Source organism: Acomys russatus, chromosome 3 (genome assembly GCF_903995435.1).
Source record: "Acomys russatus chromosome 3, mAcoRus1.1, whole genome shotgun sequence".
Taxonomy (NCBI): Eukaryota; Metazoa; Chordata; class Mammalia; order Rodentia; family Muridae; genus Acomys; species Acomys russatus.
This window is the reverse complement of record NC_067139.1, coordinates 29,921,973-29,943,974: the sequence shown is the minus strand read 5'-3', so window position 1 is coordinate 29,943,974 and position 22,002 is coordinate 29,921,973. Positions and strand designations below refer to the sequence as shown.

Genomic DNA, 22,002 nt, shown 5'->3' with positions numbered 1-22,002 from the left:
TGTTCGTATCAGGAGACAAGGACTGGATTTTAAGTGCCGTTTACCAACTGTTTAGATACATAAGGCCCCCAAAGCCCGTGTGTTAGCAGTTCGACTTTAGAGGTTGTGGGATTTTTGTTTTGTTTTGTTTTGCTTTTCACTTCTAAAGTATGTAAATTGAACTAATTGACCACTATATTTGTTTTCCTTCTAAAATTCTGGGTCTGCTTCCAGCTGAAATAAGAACATAGATAGTATACGGTTTGGTCAACTTAATAGCTGTTTCTTGAAATGAGTCACAGACACTAACTGCACCTGAGTCTCTGCTTGGGCTCCCCAGGGGGCTGATGGGAAGGAAAGTGGCTTGGCTTTGGGCCTACTGAATGTTCTGGGTGACCTACCACCGTTCTCAGGGAACCCTGTGAATTTCCACAGTCTCTGGTTTGTTTTTTAGAGTGAGAGCCTAGACCATGAAGGAATCAGATAGTGGTAGTCCGTTAGTAAGTCTCAAAGTGCAGCAAGGGTCAGCCAGAGGTCAGAGTGGTTCAGGGGACGCACCCTGAGCCAAGGTAAAAGAGTGCAGATCCCAGCTCTGCACCTGCAGCCGGAAGAGTGAACTCAGACAGGTTGCTTTCTTCATTAGAGTCGAGTCACCTCCTAGATCCCTTCCAGATCGGACATCCTGTGCTTCGTCACGACTTCCTACAAAACACAAGAGACGGGCTGTAAGTGTGGGAGCGGAGAAGTGGGTACCATTGTGTCTGACTCTCAGGGTGTTGTTCTCCTGCCTACTTCTTGTCCCAGGACTATGTGGTGACTGTCAGCGAAGAGTTCCTGGAGTTCATTTCCGACGGTGCGCTGGCGATTGAAGTGTGGGGCCACAGGTGTGCCGGGAATGGAAGCTCCATCTGGGAGGTTGACTCACTCCATGCGAAGACAAGAACGCTGCATGACAGGTTTGTTCCTGCTGCGAGCGTTAGGCCCAGGGGTCAGGGCCAGCTTGTGGCTGTTAGTGAGAGTGCAGGCTTCAAACCCTGGGGCTTCGAACAGGTTGCTCCACCTTTGAACCCACTTCCTCCTTTGTAAAATTAGAATGCTAGAAGGAGCCACCAAGCATCAAAAGGCACTGTGGATAGTGACTCATTGCAAGCAAGTAGACTGAAGTAATTGCTGTATTTATGTGAGGAAAAATCCTTGGCTTTCCTTCACATCATACACAAAAATTACTACGATATAATCATGTTTATTTTTAAAGTTTTTATTGCATTATTTGTGTGTGTGTCTGTGTGCGCATGCGCGCGCATAGGCTCATGTGCCTGTGTAGGTGCAGGTCAGAGAACAGCTTGTAAGAGTCTGTTACTGACTTTTACCATTTAGTTCCCAGGGATTAAATTCAGGTCATCTGGTTTGAAAGCAAGCCCTTTACTTACTGGGCTATTTTGTTGACCCAAATCATAAGCTTAAATGGAAAGTAAAATCTGTAAATCTGGCAGGAGAAAAATACTAGAAAATATCTACTACTAAGTAGAAAATAGTAAAAAAAAAAAAAATCCCTTTTTACAAATTTTTTATTGTAAATAAATTTATTTTTTGAGACATGATTTGGGTATAGGCTAGGCTGCCCTCATTTATGGCAGTCTCCTGCCTCAACATCCCAAGTATTGAACTTCCATGTTGAGTATTTGTTGTTGTTGTTGATGATGATGTTTTAAGTAAGTGCTTAACCATATAACCCTATTTATAATCCTCCTGCCTCAGCAAGTGCTAGGATTATTAATGTGTACCATGCTGCCTGGATTTGGGAGTGGGGTATTGTTACAGATTTGAGATGGTCATGGGTTCTCAGGCCATGATAACCATAGCAGGGAAAACTTAAGTCTGCATTAAAGACATAACTATGAAAATAAACAAGCAAGTCTGGCACGGAAACACACGACTGTAATACCAGTACTGTAGAGGCAGAAGCAGGTGAATCTCTGTGAGTTCGAGACCAGCTTCTGGTCTGCAAAGCAAGTCCAAGACAGCCAGGGCTACACAGAGAAACCTTGTCTTGAAAACCAAAAAAAAAAAAACAAAAAACCATAAAATAAAAGAAAGAAAGGAAACGAGAAACCATAATATAAAAGAAAGCTCTCAATCTTATTTCCCTCTTTCCAGCATTTCTGGAGACAGGGAAAAGGCCTGCAAGCCCCAGTCCCAACCCTAAAATTGGCAGTTTTATATAAAGTTCATCATTTGCCTCGTCTGTGACCCAACAACCCACACCCAGGCGTTTACTTGAGAGAAATTAAATTTTAAGTCCACAAATAGTGTTCATGGCAACTTAACCCACATTATTTTTCAGCAGGTGGATAAACAAATTACTGGATTAGCCACCTAAGAACACATTAGTCAACATTAAAATAAATAAAAGAATTGGCTGGGCAGGTGGTGGTAGCACACATCTTTAATCCCAGCAGAAGCAGGCAGGCCTCTGTGAGTTCAAGGCTGGCCTGGTCTACAGATTGAGTTCCAGGACAGCCAGGGCCACACAAAGAAACCCTGCCTAAAAAAAAAAAAAGAAAGAAAGAAAGAAAGAAAGAAAGAAAGAAAAGAAAAGAATTGGTACCAGGCATAGTAGCTCATGCCTTTATGAGTCACAGCACTCAGGAGACAGACAACAGATCTCTGTGAGTTCAAGACTAGCTAGGATTATATAGGGAGACCCTGTCAGAAAAAGACCCATTCATCCACTGTGCTAAATTAAATAAACCAGACTCAAGAGTCCACACCACATAGTTGCAAGTTTATGACATTTAAAAACAGGCAGAGCTAACTTGAGTTTGTTGAAGCCCATGGAATCTACCCCCAATCCTTGTGCATCATGAAGTGTGAGGCATGGTTCAGTCAAGCAGCCTAAGTCCACACCACAGGGTTGTGTGAGAGCTGAAGAGGGGATCTGCAGGACGGCCCTGCACAGTGCCTCCCACTAAGTGTGTGCTCAACGAGTGGACATTTATGATGGATGTGATGGTGGCCCTGGGTGACACGTCTCTGTTGGGGTGTGGTCTTTGCAGGTGGAATGAAGTAACTCGAAGGATAGAAATGTGGATTTCCATACTGGAACTGAACGAGCTAGGGGAATATGCTGCAGTGGAGCTGCACCAGGCGAAGGATGTCAACACTGGAGGTGTCTTTCAACTCAGACAGGCGTGTGAAGTGTTTGTTTGCTTTTCACGTCCCCTCCCTACTCCACTCTTAGAGTTTCTAGGAACACCCTAATTGCTTGCATTTCTGTTCTCAAATTATTTTCCCTTGCTTCCTTCCTCCGTCCCTACCCCTATTCCTGGCATCTACACTGCCTTCACCTCTGCAGGGTCACTCCCGTCGAGTGCAGGTCACAGTAAAGCCTGTACAGCATTCTGGGACACTGCCACTCATGGTTGAAGCCATCTTGTCAGTATCCATTGGCTGCGTGACTGCCAGGTCCACCAAGCTGCAAAGAGGACTGGACAGTTACCAGGTAAGACACAGGTCTGAGGTATTATGTACCAAAGTCTGGGGGAATAGCTTGGTTGAGAGCACTTACTGAGCATGCCCAAAGCACTGGGCTCTATACCCAGTACTGCAGAAATTTAAAAAAAAAAAAATTTTTTTTTAAAGACTACAGGGATGATGGCTCATCCATTAAAAATGCATACCGCTTTTACAGAGAACTCAAATTTAATTCAGCAGTCATATTAGACATCTTATAACCATCTATAACTCCATCTCCAGGGGATCTAGCACCCTCTGCTGGCCTCCAAGGGCATCTGCACTCACGTGTGCATACCCACACCCAGACATACATACATACATACATACATACATACATACATACATACATACATACATACAGTTAAAAATACAACATATTAATTTAAAAATAAATAGTTAAATAAAAGTCACTGTAAAAGTAAAAAAATTGATATACAATGAAAGTCTGATTTGGGAGTACAAAAAACTTAACTGTGTAACTTCCCCCAAATCTCATCTCCATTTGTTGCCTTTTTATAAATACAAAATGCTGTATCTGTTTAGTATTGCCTAGTAATGTGTACTTCTTAAAGCTCTAGTAGTCATCTGCTTTGGGGATGCTTTTATTTTTACATCTGGCCCAATGTATGTGAAGGTTATTGCTGGCCTGACCCACTTGCATTGTTATCAGAAACTTGTTGCTGTATTAAACATTAAACTAATCTTTACTGTTCTTTTTTGTTATTATAATATCATGATCGTTTTGTCCATTAAATCCCCTCCCCAAAGTCTGTTGTTCTCAGTAAGAAATGAAAAGATGCTGGGTACCGTGGCACATGCCTGTCATCCCAACACTTAGAACTGTAGTCCAGGCTCATGCTCGGCTTCAACTACATAGTGAGTTTGGGGCTAGCCTGGGCTACATGAGACACTGTGGAGGATGGGCAGTGCAGAAAGCTAGTCTGTGCCCTGGGAGAGTAAACTTTAATATCTGTCTTCCTGCTGAAGCTTGGAAGGATGTATGCACTCCAGGGCACTGGGCACAGTTGTCACGTGTGACAGAGGGCATCTCTCTGCCTTGCCAGACAGACGACGCCTCCCTCCATTTCTCTGAGGAGTCTGGGTAGCAGCCCAGCCAATCCTGAGACCCGGTTCATCTTCTACCGTGGTTCCCCCTTGGTTTCATGGAAGCTGGAGCTCATGACAGCATCCTGGGGCTTGTTAGACACTCCCCCCTCCTTTCCCGCCAAGCTTCCCTGCAGCGCAGTCTGCGTGCTTCCTTCAGAGCAAAAGCAAAGGAGAAGGAGAACTCGGAGGGGCGGGGGGGGGGGGGTGCTTCTCTACCACACCCATGTGTCTGTGGCATGTGGGTAAGGAATTGAATCCTGCGCATCCTCACTCCGGACCAGGCCCTCACAGAGCCAGCAACTTCTAGAGTGGCTGTAGGAATTAACTTCGTAGTTGGGGTGAGCACGAGCTTAACAGTCGGGAGACCCAAATTCTCTACTCACTTACTGGTTCATTTAAACATTGAATTCTTTCTTTCTTGTCCAAAAATGATAAAGTAGACTCAATGATTCTCAAAGACTCTTTTGGCTCAATCAAGCTCCAGGGTCAGATAAAACATGGAGTTTGTATAACTTAAGCTTGACTTCTATAACAAAATCATCAGCTGTGCTAAATATTCCCACTTCAAGAGCTTATAAGAATTTTTTTTTCATTTTTAAGATTTTATGTGTATGAGTGTTTTGTGTGTGTGTGTGTGTGTGTGTGAGTGTGTGTGTGTGTCAGAGAGAGAGAGAGAGAGAGAGAGAGAGAGAGAGAGAGAGAGAGAGAGAGAGAGAGAGAGAGAAGAACGTGCATGCTTGGTACCCATGGAGACCAGAAAAGGTTTTCAAGTCACCTGGAACTGGAGTTACAGGTGGTTGTGAGCCACCATGTGGGTGCTGGGAATCAAACCTGGGACCTCTGGAAGAGCAGCAAATGCTCTTAACCACTGAGCCATCTCTCCAGCCCCTATTTGTAGTTTAAAACTAATTTGGCTAATTTGGGTGGGGGATGGGGGAGTGCCTGGGTATGGTGGCACACAACTCTGGGGAGCAGAGGCAGTCAGATCTCTTCTGTAGGTTCAAGGCCACCCTGGTCTACACAGCCAATTCCAGGCAAGCCGTGGGGACATTGCGGCCCTGAACATAATTAAACAACAGAAGAACTGATGGTTTATTAAAAATGTGGATTTGAAAAAGTTAACTGTAGCCCAGTGCTGCTTGCTATCTTAAGAGCATACTGCTCAGGCTAGGGGTAGTGGTGGTTGGATGGTAAGATACAAACTTACATATGTGAGATCCTGGGCTCAGTCCTCAGCACCTCAGGAGAAAAGGTTGAACCAGCCATACAGAATCACGCTGTGATCACTTTACCTTTGTTACCACGGTCAAGGTCATAGCTACAGATTGTTGTTGGTTCGATATAGGTATTCTGTCCTACTTGCTGAAGCCAATACAGGGTACAGACCTTATAGCCTGAGAGCTCAGGCTGGGCTTTGGTTGATGAAAGTACCTTTTTAGTCTAAGATGTAATGTTGTGTCACGGTGGTCTGTTCTTTGATGTTCATAAAGGAAATCAGTTCAAGATCAATTCTTTCAGTGTTCGGCTACCACTTCTTCATACGTTCAACTCACAGCTGCCAGTGATAGCAGCAGACTTTCACAGTCATGTATTTTGAAGTGTGCGTGTGAAAGTAGCTATAACTAGATTTTAATGATTCTAATATACCCTCACTAAGAAAAAGATTGCTATAAATTTAAATAAATGCTTTCACTGCGCAAAGTGGAGGGAGCATCCTGTAATGCCAGAATTTGGGAGACAGAAGCAGGAGGACCACTGCAGTTCCAAGACCAGCCTGATCTACATAGTGAGTTTCAGGCCAACCAGGATTGCATAGTGAGACCCAATCTGTAAAGTAGTGGTAGTGATGGTGATGATGATGATGATGGTAGTGATGGTGATGATGATGATGATGGTGATGATGATGATGAACCCAGGGTATCTAGTCTCCTTTCTAAGGAAAATTGTCTCAACCCAAACTCTAATTTTCAGCGTGGTTCTTTGTCTTGCCTAATGTTTTTACCAAAATTGTTACTTTGTGTAACTATTGTGAAATGCAGCCATGCCTTTGGGGCAGCTGTGGTCCATCCACAGTGGACACTGATAACCAGTGCGTTCCAGTGGTTCAGCTTCCCCTGCAGGAGCCAATCCAGAACCTCATGTGCCCTTAGCCTTAGGGGACCCCCCCACCTCCCAGGTATCCCTGGGACACCTTTACCCATGAGTGATGAACTCCATAGAATGGCTGCTAGGGTTGGAGACTAGAGTCCCAGCTTCTGTCCTGAGTGGCCATCATCTGGGTGAACCTTGGATTAATCGTCTCATCCGCCAGGGTCTCAGTGAGAAGGGAATCTCTAAGTCCTTTGTAGATGAGCCTTTCTCTGTCCCACTGAGACCAACCCGAATCTTGGAGCGACTACCCGGAATACATGTCACCAAGGACAGTGGCCCAGGAGTGTTGCTTTCTATTGTTTCTGAGAGAATTCTCTTTCAAAATATTTGTTTTCCTTACTTAAAAAAAAAAAATCTTGGGGTGTTAAAATGACTCAGTGGGAAAGGCACTTGGCTCCAAGCCTGACATCCTGCATGTGAGCCCCAGAACCCAGATGGTGGAAGGAAAAATGATTCTTGTGAATTGTCCTCTCTTTCTCTCTCTCTCATTCACACACACACAGCACAGAAGGCAGAGAGAGAGAGAGCGAGAAACAGACAGACAGAGAGAGGGATGGATGAATTTAATCCTTCCCAACCTTTTGGGATTCAGTGAAGGGCTTTACAGTGCTAATGTTGTACGAGGCGTCCATTGTAACATGTGTTAAATCATTTTCCCCCGTATGCTGTTTGAGAAAACAAAAATGCGTGTCCTTTATGTTTATTTTCTCCCCACCAGAGAGATGAGGAGGATGGCAATGACATGGATAGTTATCAGGTATTGCCACCGCTGCCAATGCCGAGCATGGGGCACAGCTCTCGCTAATCGCCAGCCTTCGCAAAGCAGAGGGCAGGGAGGCGGAAACAGGGCCAGCAGAGTTTCTCACTTGCTTTTGATTTGCTTTGTATGTGATCAAGGGCACAATGTTATTTCTCTCGATTTTCCTGTAAGTTTCAAATCTGTAAGCAGACACTGCACTATGGCGGCTCCAGTGAGCAGCTAGTAAAGCCTTGCTGAATGAGACCCCAGTGGCTGTCGTAAGATGAATGACCTCAGAAAGCACGCTGCTGTCGCTCACAGTCTTCTCGTCCACTCTTGTCTTTCCTCTACTAAACTGTACTTTGCCTCTCAGTTCTGGAAGATTAATGTTACTCTAAATGCTATTTGGCTACAAACACTTGCAATGGGCAAAAGGCTTGGAGACAGTGCACAGACTTTTGTTTTGTTTTATTTAACCAGTTTCCCCTCTCATCGGGGTCAAGCTTAGTTCATCATGTTGCGAATTTAGAGCAGCTTTCTCTTGTTGGAAAGGGAGAAAGGGAGGATTAGCCGTTGTGGTGCATAAACCCAGCCAGCCTCAGCTAGCCTGTCAACCATGGGTGATGGTGGGCTCGTGGTCCAAGCAGTCAGCTGGGATGCTGTGACTTTCTGGTCTCTGTACTGCTATCCCACTTTCCCAGGTTGAAAGGTTGGGTCCTCAATGAGCCGTCTTGTATGTCAGCTGTGGGGACATTGTAGGAAAAGCTCCAGCATTCCCTCCATCTACTCTTAGCCTCAGGTCGTCCTCATTAGGAGAATTAGGCCAAGGGGTATCTGCGAAAGAACTGATGGTTTTTCCTTCCCTACTCATTTTACGAAGAGAGGATGAAAGTGAACAAAAGCAGGTCTTGCGGGGAGGTCAGCATCCTCTTAGGTCTCAGCTGTGCCGTCCACTAACGTCTTACGGCTTTGGGCGTGCTTCCTGCCGTGTTCACAGTGGAGTCCAGCGGCTGCTTCTGGGGTTTCTTGGAGCATGGCTGACTGCATGTGGAGTCTTTGCATGGGAGAATTCTGTTTATCCTTATGGTGGCGGTTGGCTGTGAAAATCTTTTCAGCAAGTTCAGAAGGTTTTCTGCCGACCCGTTCTTTCCATTTCAGAAAAAATCATGCATAAATAATAAGGCCATTGAACTATGGACTACATAAATGCCTGTCACTCTCCCCACCGTTTGATGGTCTGTGCTTTAAGCTTTGCTTATGATGTCCTTCTGCTTGAAGACACACATCTGTCAATGAATTGCCACCGTGTACATGCACACAGACGTGGGTGTGCCCACATACAGCATAAAAACCTTGCAGCGTTAAAAAAAAAAAAAAATCAACCCGTCCTAGCATCGCTTGAGCTTGTCTTGCCTTTCACTGCAATTATCCTTCTGAAGATCCAGGGGCTCTGATTTCTGGGTACCAGCATCCTTGGTCAGCATGGAGCATTCTTTGACCTCTGCTTTCTCACATGTTGATTAACCACTGTGGCATTCGATGGCCTTTCCTAATGCAAAGTTCCCCAGTCTATTTAAATACCTTTCTTATACAACATGAGTCACTGTCTACATATTCCATAGAGAAAGGAACCCTTCCCTCTGTTGTTGTCAGGAAGAAGACTTGAATTGTGTGAGAGAGAGATGGTCAGAGGCGCTCATCAAACGACGGGAATACTTAGATGAACAGATAAAAAAAGTCAGCAATAAAAAAGGTACGTGATGGGGTTCACACGGGATGGCTCAGCAGGTGAAGGCATGTGCCACCAAGCCTGGTACCACGAGTTCAGTCCCCCAGAACCCACAAGGTAAAAGGAGAGAACCGACTCTCACAGGCTGTCCTCTCGTGTCCACATCTGCTGTGATATGCTTGTCCCATTTCCCACACAAAATAAATAAATGCTTTAAAAAAAATGTACGTGGGATTAAACTCTTCCAGGAGTAGCTTTTTCAGCATTATACAGTGGGCAAAAAATAAAAAAATTGAAAAAATTGAAAAAAAATCCTTGTGATCCAAGTGTGGTGGCTCATACCTTTAATCCCAGCTTTTGCGTGAGAGACAGGTGGATCTCTGTGAGCTCAAGTTGAGCATGGTCTACATCATAGTGAGTTTCAGACCAGCCAGGGCTGCATAGTGAAACTCCTGTCTAAATGAGGGAGAGAGCTAGATGGATGGATAGATGGATAGGTGGGTGGGTGGATGGATGGATAGATAAATAGCCAGCCAGCCAGCAGCCAACTAAACAACCTTGTGCTCTCAGTTTAATTTCATGGTTATTCAGGGCACTTACCACTGTACCAGTACATGTGGGTGTCATTCCGTTTCATGTCAACAAAATTCTCCTTGGTAAACCATCTTAGTCCAGCCTGTGGTATAGGTTTGTGTGTGTGCCTAGTTCACTGGTGAAAATTCAATGAGTCTACCTAGGGAATCCCAGAATTGAGTTAGGAGAATGAACATTTAAAAATGTATCTAGTAAAATCCTTTTCACCATGAACATGAAGGAAAATAAAAAGTTTGTACAGAGCGCCATATGGGAAACATTTAAGTCCTCTGTCTTTGTGACATGGCTTGTCATTTTCTAAGCCACATCACACCCATTAATGAACTGGATCGTTCCAGCAAGTGTATAAAGTAGATATGGTGTGTATTCCTAACCCTTCCCCAGACACAGTGCCAGGAGTACACCACCCGCCTTCTGGCCTCTGCTCGCTGAAGCTGGTGTCACATCCTATCTCAGTCTAAATGCCCATGCTTGGTCTTCAGAACCACAGTTCCCTCTTTGGAATGTAGTATCAACCATTTTGGATGTCCCCAGGTGAAAATCTGGCTATGTTAAATGTAGCAGTTGTCCCTTCTCTTTTGCTGTCATTCATGTCCTCCTGTCATTCTGCAGAGAAAACAGAAGATGACGTGGAACGGGAAGCCAGGCTGGTAGAGCAGTGGGTGGGGCTGACGGAGGAGAGGAATGCAGTGCTGGTCCCTGCCCCTGGCAGCGGCATCCCTGGTGCACCTGCTGACTGGTAAGGCCACCTTTCTCTACACAGCTCTGGCAAGGTGCTGAGCCATGTCCTGTGTCAAAAGCCATGCAGATGGCTTCCCAGGGTCAACAGCTAGCTGCAGCTGAGGGGAGGGCCAACTGCCTCCAGCATTCTGACCTCCTTTTGTAACTTTCCTATCACAGGCAGCTCCGTCCAAAGGTGACCTGACGGGGAGTGAGTAAAAGGCTACTTTCCCCTCTTCCTCTGAATAAGCAATTTGGCCCCTAACTGAGAAAGGAAGTTTAAAAGGATACTGGAAAAAAAACAGAAAAAGATCTTATTTGCCCTGGCACGTGGTTAATTTGCCCGCTATCGATGGTGTAGGGCAGTGGTTCTCAACCATCCTAATGCTGCGACCCTTTAATGCAGCTCCTTGTGTTGTGGTGACCCACAACCATAGAATTATTTTCGTTGCTACTTCATAACTGTAATGTTGCTGCTGTTATGAGTCGTAATGTAAATCTTTTGGAGATAGAGATTTGCAATGGGTGTGACCCACAGGCTGGAAACCTCTGGTTCATGCTCAAACATGATGTCATCAGTGAGCTGAGCACCTAGCTACTACTTGGTCTGCTCTTAAGAAGCAGCCTGCTGCCTGTCCTCAAGTCGAGGGTGAAATAAAGGGCCTGGATTAGTGTCAAGGTTCAGCCCTTGTTTGTTTTGAGTGGGTACAGAGACAGGGTCTCTTGTTTCCCATGTAGCCTCAACCTTGATCTGTAACCAAGGGTGGCCTTAACTTCTGATCCCTTAATTTCTGATTCAGCCTTTACCCCCCAAGTGCTGGGGTGACAGGTATGCACCACCACACCGATTATACAGCTCTGTGGATTAAACCCAGGGATTGGTGCACGCTAGGCAAGTACTCTGCCAACATAGCCATAGTCCCATTGTTGTACGTCTTGAACTCTTTTGCTTTTATTCCTGATATGTAAGTAGAACTGTTTGTGTACTGTTGTAAGACTTAGAGCTATTACATATACAAAGAGGCTTGTTCATTTGAATATAGTCTACATTATAATGCATATTATACATAGAAAGTGTCTTTTGTGTATATTTATTTAATGGTGGCTCTGTTGCTTCTAATTCTCATTCTTACTATAAAAATATGTCCTGAGCTGGGCAGGGTAGCACATGCCTGTAACTCCAGCACTCAGGGAGGCAGAATTTGGGGCCAGCCTGGTCTACAAAGCAAGTTCAGGAAAGCGAAGGCTGCACAGAAAAACCAAAGCCCGAAAAAAAAAAAACAACCCACTATTTTTTTTTTATTTATTTATTTATTTTTTTTTTTTTTTTGGTTTTTTTGAGACAGGGTTTCTCTGTGTAGCCTTGGCTGGGCTGGACTCACTTTGTAGACCAGACTAGCCTGGAACTCACAGTAATCTGCCTGCCTCTGCCTCCCAAGTGCTGAGATTAAAGGCATGTGCCACCACTGCCCAGCCCTATTTTTATTTTTTTATTTTTTCCAAGACATGGTTTCTCTGTGTAGCCTTGGCTGTTCTGGACTTGCTATGTAGACGAGGCTGGCCTTGAACTCACGGTGATCTGCTGGCCTCTGCCTCCCAAGTGCTGGGATTATAGGCATGTGCCACTGCTGCCCGGTGCCCCACTACTTTTGATAATGGAAGGGAACCAGTGTCATGGTATTTCTGAGTGGATGGGCTAATCTGAGTCTGTAAGCACAGAACTGTCAGCCTGCTGTTTCTCCTTGCAGTTTCTGCCTTTGTGTTTGGACCTTGTATGTAGTGTGCCGACTCTCTGCAGGCTGCTCCCTGTGAGCAGTCAGCTCATTCCAACCTTATTGTCCCTCAGAATCCTCCCTAGTCAGTCCTCCTCCTCACCTTACCCTCTTGTCATCTCAAACGTTCATAGAATATCAACCTCTGTCCCACCCTAGATGTGACTAAGAAGAGGAAGGATATGGGCCGGAGCGATGGCTCAGAGGTTAAGAGCACTGTCCGCTCTTCTTCTTCTTCTTCTTTTTTTTTTTTTTTTTTTTTTTTTTTTTGAGACAAGGTTTCTCTGTGTAGTCTTGGCTGTCCTAGACTCGCTTTGTAGTCCAGGCTGGCCTCGAACTCACAGCGATCCGCCTGCCTCTGCCTCCCGAGTGCTCCATAAAGGTCCCAAGATCAATTCCCAGCAACCACATAGCTCACAACCATCTATAATGAGATCTGGTGCCCTCTTCTGGCATGTAGGTATACATGCAGGCAAAACACTGAATACTTAATAAATCAAAAAAGAAGAGGAGGAAGGATATGACCAGGGACCTTTAAGAGCCCTGTAAGATGATTCAGATGAAGCTGGGCCAGTCTGCACAATGCACTTGCCTGCTCTCTGCTGCACACAGCACCTCCTGCCTCGGCTTGTGCTCCACTCCTTGGAGTTTTCAGTGCTATTTTCCCTTTTGTTTACTTCTTCTGTTCTTTCTTTTCTTTTCTTTTTTTTCCCCCCTCAGGTGTATGAATGTTTTGTCTGCGTGCATATTGTGTGCGTGCATGCATGCCGGGTGCCTGAGGAGGCCAGGAGAGAGTGTCAGACCCCCTGGAAGTAGAGTTGTGGAGAATTGTGAGTCATGGTGGGATGCGGGGACTGAACCTGAGTTATCTGAAAGACGAGCAAGTACTCTGACTGTTGAGCTATCTCTTTAGCCCCTTGAGCTCAATTGAATTGAATTGAAAGGCTTCGATAAATCTTTGTTTTAGTTAATCACATGCAGTGCATATGCCTGGCAGTTCTTTTATACATTACAGTAATTCCCATGACTTGTGTCAACATGGGAGTTATAAAAACATGACGTGTTTTTATAACAAAGGTTACGTTAAGAAATTACAAATTAAAAATGATGGGCACTGGAGATACGACTTAGTGGCCCTTGCTATGAAGTCTGGCAACCTGAGTTTAATCCCCGGCTCGCTTGGTAAAAGGAGAGAACTGACTCTGTAGATTGTCCTCTGCCATGGTGCGTGTGAGACACAAACACAATAAAATAAACAAGCATGACGGTACATCTGAAGGTTCAACAACCCCACTGTAGGTCCCTTCTGTTTCTGTGGCTCTGCAGTGTTCTGTTAATTAACCAAATATAAACCACACATGTTCTAATGAGAAAACTTTGCTGTTGAATTTAGGGTCCCGCCTCCCGGGATGGAAACACACATACCAGTTCTCTTCTTGGATCTGAATGGTAAGTAGGTACCTACCCATCCCAGCATCATCCAAATCAGCTGAGAACCATCATTTCTGCAGTCTTGTATTATTTGAAGCGTAAATCTCTTTGGTAATTACTGATATGGCACACTAGGTGACAGTTTGGCTCTTGTCACTTGCATAAGCATGACATATGGTCACTGGAGGAGACATGTGGGTCTAACCTCACACAAAGCACCCAGGACATTGAAAACTGCAATCAAGAACGCAAATCTTCTGCTCTGAGATATTAGTGGCCGATAGGACCTACAAAAGGAGTGGCCCTGGAGATTCTGTGTCAGGCTTGGCAAGGGCTGAGGGTCAGGTGTCTGACTGGTGCCCTCAGCCCTCAACCCCCAGCAGCTCAGGTACCATAAGTGACTGTGCTCTCCCTTTGCACTGACAGTTTTCCTGTGGCTGAGGATATAGCTCAGTGATGGAGCATAAGGCCGTAAGTTCAGACTGTTCCCCACCACCACCCAATATAGTTGTAGGGCCTGGCATCCTCCAAGCTACTTGGAAAGCTGAGGCAAGAAGATAAAAAATGTCAGGGCCAGCCAGAGTAACTTAGTTAGAGCTTGTCTCAAAGTAAAAAGCGCTGTGTGTATGTGTGGGGCGAGGCCTGGGAGGTGACTGTCTGCATTTGTCCCAAGATGCCTCACAGGAGAAGGAAAGAAGTAACCCTCAAGAGGTGTCCTCTGACCTCCACACGTGTGCGGTGTCACACGCAAACCGGCACTTAGACACAGGCTTGTACACAGATGAACAGACTTTTAATGAAATGGGGTGGGTATATAGCTTAGTGGCAGAGGACTTGCCTAGTATGGCTCCACCTCCAAGAGTGAAAAGAGTAGCAGTTGTTCTTGAGTGTGACACTTAGGTGCAGTGGTTTTCAGTGTGCTCTAGAAGCAAAATCCCTTATATATGACCTCTTCAGTAGGTCCACAAGTCTGGCAGATGCAGTAGCATACACTTCTAGTTCCAGCACTCAGGAGGCAGAGGCAACAGGATCTCTATCAGTCTGAGGCCAGCCTGCTCTGCATAGGAAGTTCCAGGACAGCCAGGCCTATATAGACCTTGTCTCAAAGATAGATAGATAGATAGATACATACATACATACATACATACATACATACATACAGCCAGGGCTATATAGACCTTGTCTCAAAGGTAGATACATACATACATACATACATACATACATACATACATACATACATACAGCCAGGGCTATATAGACCTTGTCTCAAAGATAGATAGATAGATAGATAGATAGATAGATAGATAGATAGATAGATACATGCATGCATACATACATACATACATACATACATTTAATGTGAGTCTAAGTAGGACAACAAACTTAATATATGAAACTAGAAAAGAAATCTGCAGCATGTTTAGAGAAAGTATTTAGGTGGTAAGAACACAATAATACTACACATGGAAGGTATTCAATCTATCTTATGGGAAGCTGGCAAGGCAACTTTTTGACTAATTCAGTTGTATTTTAAAACAATAATAGCTGCTGGGTGTGGTGGCACACGCTGTTAATGCCAACACTCAGGAGGCAGAGGCAGGCAGATCTCTGTGAGTTTGAGGTCAGCCTGGTCCACGAAGTAAGATCCAGGACAGCTGAGGCTACACAGAGAAACCCTGACCAAAAAAACAAAGAAAAAAAGAAAAAGAATAGCTGTTGTGAATTTTTGAGTATCTATTTCAAGTGCAGGATATGGAATAAAAAGAGTAAACAAAACTATGAGTGCACTTTACCCACCAGAAGTGTATTTTGGGCTAGGATGTAGCTCAGTGGCACAGCATGGGTTTAGTTTGCAGAGGTTCCTAGGTTCAGTCCTTGAACCATCAAGTTTTTAAAAATCTGATTATGTGAGGTACAGAGGTGAGGGGCAGGAGCTAGAAAGAGGGTCATGAAGAGGAGAGATCTCAAGGTAGGGAGAGCTGGAGAGGGTCATGGACCACACGTGACGTGGCAGCAGGGGAGAAGGGAGCCAACAAGAGAGGTCACAGGAGAAAATGCTGTCATGAAACTCATTACTTTTTAGTTTAGTTTTGGTTTGGTTTTTCAAGTTAGGAATTCTCTGTGTAGCCTTGGCTGTCCTGGACTCGTTTTCTAGACAAGGCTGCCCTCAAACTCACAGAAATCCACCTGCCTCTGCCTCCCCAAGTGCTGGGATTACAGGCTTGCACCACCATGCCGGGGGCTGACTTTTTTTTTTTTTTAATTAATTTTTTTAAAAAAGGTATAAAGTGGAAAAATACATTTAAAAGGTATATTTTTTTAAATGTTGCTGTTTGCTTAAAAGCTGACTTTCTTTGCTCTATTTTTATCTTGTGCCTTGGACTTGGTCAGCGGATGACCTCAGTGCCAATGAGCAGCTGGTGGGTCCCCATGCATCGGGTGTGAACTCCATCCTGCCCAAGGAGCACGGCAGTCAGTTCTTCTACCTGCCCATCATAAAGCACGGTGATGACGAGGTAACTTACCCCAAGGCCCTTCACGTGAGCACAGCTTACCCCTGGAGCCCTTCACGTGAGCACAGCTTACCCCCGGGGCCCTTCACGTGAGCACAGCTTACCTCCGGGGCCCTTCACGTGAGCATAGGTTACCCCCGGGGCCCTTCACGTGAGCATAGGTTACCCCGGGGCCCTTCACATGAGCACAGGTTACCCCGGGGCCCTTCACATGAGCACAGGTTACTCCCAGGGCTCTCTTGAGATCTTTACATTAGCACAGGTTACACCCAGGCCTCTCTTGAGATCTTCACATGAGTACAGGATCCCTGTCAGCCTGATAAACTGCTGTGGTCAGCTTTGGGAAAGGGGACCAGGGGCACTTGACAGAATCCCGTCTGTGTCACCTTTCAAAATAGATGAGGGAAGAAATCTATTTGATAACGGGAAGTAGAATTGATTTTCTTTCTCTGGGATGTCTCGTAAAACTGCTCTGCCTGACATACTGCCCACCCCACCCCCCAACATTCTGCTACTCCCAGGTTTCTGCCACAGCCTCCTGGGACTCCTCCGTGCACGACTCTGTTCACTTGAATCGGGTCACACCACAGAGTGAGAGAATCTACCTGATTGTGAAGACCACGGTTCAGCTCAGCCACCCGGCAGCTATGGAGCTGGTGTTGAGGAAGCGGATTGCAGCCAATATTTATAACAAGCAGGTAGTGGCGGGACTGGCTTGCCATCATGTGTACAAGGGCACAATTCTCTCCTCTGCATCATATCATGTTTTGTAACACTGGTAAACAGTGGTAGTGGAACCCATAATGAAGTTGGCCACAGAAGGAAATGCTAGCCCCAAACGCACAAACCTTACCACATTCACTGGACAGGATACTCACAGTCTTTCAGGCTGGAGACACTGCGTGACAATTAAGAGTGCTTGCTGCCCATCTAGAGAATTTGAGTTTGGTTCCCAGCGCCCGAATTTAGGCGATTCACACTGGACTGTAACTTGAGCTCCATGGGATCCAATGTCCTCTTCTGTCCTCCTTCGATATCCTGACACACATGCTCACACCGCACGCACACACACATAACTCAGATAAACTTTTTTTTTAAAGAACTATTAATACTTGATACTTGCAGGCAGCAGCTATAGCTAACTATGTTGGTAACAGCTGATACATGACATGGCCCCATCATGTTAGTGACAAAGCAGACTTTTATTGTTTTGCCAAACACCATGGCAGAGGTGCTGTGAGTGAAAGTGACCTCCCTGTGTGCCTCAGATTGGCCCAGGAGAGCCGGCTAGACCCTGGAAAGGTGAAGGGCAGTTGGCAGAGGGGAAACAGAAAAAAATCACAGAACCCCGGGCATGCCGTGCCCCTGCCTGTGTGACCACACACACACACACACACACACACACACGCACGCACGCACGCACGCACGCACGCACACACACACACACACACACACACACTTCCACACAAGCCCACATACACACAGTTGGGCTTTTGCTCTTGGCTGGAACTCACTGTATAGCCCAGGCTCACAGAGAGCCTTGAGCTCACAAAAATGGTCCTGTCTCTGCCTCCTGGGTGCTGAGATTAAAGGTGTGCATCACTACACTGGGCAGAGAAGGTGTTTTAAAAGAGAGGGGTTTTTTTTTACGTTTATATTTTTATTCAGTGTGTGTGTTTGCACTTGTGTGCTACAAAGCCTGTGCAGAGGTCGGGGGACTCCTTATAGGAGTCAGTACACTTATCCACAATGTGGGTCCCTGGGCTCAAACCAGGTCTCCAAGCATGGAGACCAATGCCTCTGCTTAAGCCATCCAGCCAACCAGAGACGGGAGTTTTAGGTTTAATGTTTGGTTTGGTTTGGTCGTTTTCTGCTCTTTGCCTTTTCTTATCTTACTTAGTCACTTGAGACTTGCTCTCATTCAGGAGCACAGACTGGCCTTGAACCCATTGTGTTCACCATGTGACCCAGACTAGCTTTGAAACTGATGACCAATCCTCCTGCCTCAGGCTTTCACGTACTGGGGTTTTAGATGTGAGCTACCATGCCCCGCTTTTTTAACTTTAGGGTCTTGCTTGCTTGCTCGCTTGCTTTCTGTTTTGTTGAAATTATCTGTACTACTTAAATTATTTGTAGTATTTTTCCAGCTTGCAGAGTATAAAGTGTTTGCCTTGGCTTAGTCACACAATTTAATCCAGCTTTCCTTCCCTTTTCTACCAGAGTTTCACCCAGAGTTTGAAGAGAAGAATATCACTGATAAATATATGTTACTCGTGCGGCGTGACCTATGAGATAGTGTCCAATATACCAAAGGTAACGAACGCTTGCTGCCTCTTCCATGTCAGTATGTGAGCGTGTAAGGGGAGTGTTGGTTCACTGTGCTTTCAAAGCACATCGCAACCCTTAGAAAAAATGCCATTCATAGAAAAACAGTCGCCTCCTTTCTGTGCCTGTAGGCGACCGAGGAGATCGAGGACCGGGAAACACTGGCCCTCCTGGCAGCGCGCAGTGAGAGCGAGGACGCTCCGGACGGAGAGACTTACATCGAGAAGTACACGCGGGGCGTGCTGCAGGTCGAGAACATCCTGAGCCTGGAGCGGCTGCGGCAGGTGAGCGGCTGTGTGGTTCTAAGGGTGGGGCTGTGGCAGGTGAGCGACTGCGTGGTCCTGTGGGTGCAGCTGTGGCAGGTGAGCAGCTGTGTGGACCTATGGGTGCAGCTGTGGCAGGTGAGCGGCTGCGTGGTCCTGAGGGTGTGGTCGCCAGCCTTCCCCAGTTGTGCACAAAGATGAAGCAAACGCCTCTCAGAGTTCGCCAGAAGGGATGCTTGGTAGCCATTTCCTTAGTGAAAGGAAGTGTGTGTCAGAGACAGCCCTGCTCCCACCATTAGGAGACTCGCATGAAGGCCAAGCCACATAGTTGTAAGGTATGAGCCGAGGGCCTAGGTCAGTGCCATGCGTGCTCCCCCGTTGGCAGTTCAGTCTCTGTGAGCGCCCATGGGCTCAGGCTGACCCTTTCCTCCCACTGGGCTGCCTTGTCTAGCCTCAAGAGAAGATGAGCCTAGTCTGACTGCAACTTGGTATGCCAGGGCTGGTTGATATCCATGGTAAGCCTGCCCTTTTCTGAAGAGAAATGGAGGAATGGGTAGGAGGCGGGGAGTTTGTTGTGGGGAAGGACCAGAAGGCGAGGAGGGCGGGGAAACGGCTATAGGGATACAAAGAAAATTAATCAATTAATTAATAACACAGTGTGTGTGTTACGTGTTGTGTGTTGTACATGTGTATGTGTGTTAATGTGTTCTGTGTGTGTTTGTGTATTGTGTGTGGTGTATATGTGTACGTGGTGTATATGTGTGTTGTGGTAATTTATGTGTGTGTGATGTGCATGCATGTGTTTGTGTGTGGTGGTATGTGTGTATTTGTGTGTTATATGTTGTGTGTGTTGTGCTATGTGTTTGTGTTATGTGTGCTGTGTGTATATTGTATGTTGTGTGTGTGTGGTCTGTAGTATGTGTGTTATGTGTGTTGTACATGTCTGTTGTGTACATGTGTGTGTGTGTATGGTGTGGTGTGTGTGTGTGTGTTTGTGTGGTATGTGTTTGTATATTATGTGGTGTGCATGTTAGTATGTTAAATGTTGTGTGTTGTACATGTGTACGTGTGCTGTGTGCAGTGGGTATGTTATATGTGTCTGTGTTGTACATGTGTGTGTCTGTGTGTGTGCTTGTTTGTTTTGATATAAGATCTTGCCCTGGAGGCCTGCCTGGCTTAGAACTCAATATGTATACTAGTCTGGTCTCTCACTTGTGGCTGTCCTCCTGCCTCTGCCTCTCAAGATTAAGATGTGTGCTGCCACACTCAGCCCCTAAGCACAATGCTCAAATGATGTAAGTACATTTTATGACTTCATGGTCAAGATTCCCCTTGGCGGTCAGTACTGTTGTAATCCATTTTTTCAAAGAGAATTGGAGGCCAGAAGCAGCACAACGAGGCAGTGCTATAAAGCCATGGAGCGCCCAAGCAGATCGACTCTGAAGTCCTCATGCTGAACCACACTTGCACTATTTTCCAAGTATTTAGGCTTCTAAGTTGCCAGTATGACCTGTAACCCAAAGCAATGCCCTCAGAGTTGGCCGCGTGTTGGCCTGGTATGCTTGGATACCTGGGTTTGGACTGCAATGCTGCATAAACTAGGCGTGGTGGTGGGATACACTTGTAATCTCAGCATTTGTGAGGTGGAGGCAGGAGGCTCAGGAGGTCAGTTAGCTTTGGCTGCATATTGAGTCCAAGACCATCCTAGGCTACACGAGGTTCTCCGTGTCCGAACATATAATAAGTAATAACAACAGTATAAAATTCTGCAATCGGTGGTGGTGCTAAGACAGATGTGTAATGTATGTGCACTCTTTCGAAACCGAATCTGACTTGACAATGTGCTGGGTGACTAGAGAGATGCAATTGGTGTTTTTCAAAATAATCTCCTTTTACTGTAAAATATACTGAAATCAGAACACAAGAAAACCCAACAGCATCACCTCTTAGGGGTATCTTTGTTTGTTTTTCTGCACACTTGCATCAGTTCAGAGCATGTCTTCTGCTCAGCAGCTTTCCGGGTTTGCGTTTTGAATTTTTAATGTTTTTGGAAGATTGGGTTTGGTATGGTTTTTTTTTTTCTTTGTTTGTTTGTTTGTTTTGTTTTGTTTTAAACACATGTGGTCACAGCACAAGTCTTATAAATACTGATTAGTGTGCATACAGTTGAAGTGGTTTTTACATTCCTGTTTTCTGCATCTTCTAAAGTAAACATACATTCAGTTTCTAGTCCGAGGAGACAGTCACAGCTATCACCGTTGTGTTGCTGTGTTTGCAGGCCGTCACCGTCAAGGAAGCACTCTCTACCAAAGCCCGGCACATTCGGAGAAGTCTGAGTACACCGAACGTTCACAATGTGAGTGCCCGCTGCCGGGGACCTGCTGCTCATGTGACTTACTGAGGATTTGAGGGTGGAGGATCTGGGACAACATGAGGTTAGAGCTTAAGTGGTAGGAACAGGCACACAGTCCTGGAGAGGTACCCCAAAGTGCTGAGCCTGACTTTCTCCTCGGCATGCAGCAGACAGCCAGGCTCCCATAGAGATTTGCCTGCACTGATAATCTTTCTCAACCCCTTCATGTAAAGGTTCCCCTGACGAATGACTTCTAGCAGCAGGGACGCAAGGGTAGACTAGGGTCCAGACCGAGTCACAGCTGTCTCTTCCCAGGGGCAGCAGAGTGAAGGAAAGCCCGGGACTCCTCCCCTTCCTCAATCCAAAGAACTGTCCAAAAGGGACTTAAACCTTAACAGCTGTCTCAGAATAGGCCACAGAGAAGAAAGGAGCCACACTCGCTACTGTACTTCCTTCTGAACGCGATGCAAACATCAGAAGCAGATACTGAGGGGCTGGGGGATGCCTTAGAGCAGCGGTTCTCAACCTTCCTGGTGCTACGGTCCTTTGATACAGTTCCTCATATTGTGGTGACCCCCAGCCATAAAATTATTTTCATTGCTACTTCATACCTGTAATCTTGCTACCGGTGTGACTTGTAAAGTAAATATCTGATATGCAGGATATCTGATTCCCAACCCCTGTGAAAAGGTCCTGCAACCCCCAAAAGGGGTCCCAACCCACAGGCTAAGAACCACTGTGTCACACAAGCCTGAGGACCTGAGTTGAGATCTCTGGCATCCATATAAAAGCTGGACGTGGAGGCAGGTA

The 22,002-nt window shown here is 45.8% G+C and overlaps 1 protein-coding gene across 2 annotated transcripts in view; it reads left to right on the top strand.

The window, feature by feature from the left end:
- Kif13a (kinesin family member 13A) overlaps positions 1 to 22,002 on the top strand; it is a 179,727-nt gene that overhangs the window by 136,281 nt on the left and 21,444 nt on the right. The window contains exons 23-34 of one of the 2 annotated variants that reach the window (XM_051170909.1): positions 784 to 935; positions 3,036 to 3,168; positions 3,335 to 3,481; positions 7,472 to 7,510; positions 9,146 to 9,245; positions 10,428 to 10,554; positions 13,701 to 13,756; positions 16,130 to 16,254; positions 16,773 to 16,949; positions 18,472 to 18,564; positions 18,708 to 18,860; positions 21,118 to 21,195. In XM_051170909.1, the coding sequence (XP_051026866.1) occupies positions 784 to 935; positions 3,036 to 3,168; positions 3,335 to 3,481; positions 7,472 to 7,510; positions 9,146 to 9,245; positions 10,428 to 10,554; positions 13,701 to 13,756; positions 16,130 to 16,254; positions 16,773 to 16,949; positions 18,472 to 18,564; positions 18,708 to 18,860; positions 21,118 to 21,195 (1,380 nt within the window). The remainder of the gene's footprint in view (positions 1 to 783; positions 936 to 3,035; positions 3,169 to 3,334; positions 3,482 to 7,471; positions 7,511 to 9,145; positions 9,246 to 10,427; positions 10,555 to 13,700; positions 13,757 to 16,129; positions 16,255 to 16,772; positions 16,950 to 18,471; positions 18,565 to 18,707; positions 18,861 to 21,117; positions 21,196 to 22,002) is intronic. The other variant, XM_051170912.1, reaches the window with a different exon arrangement.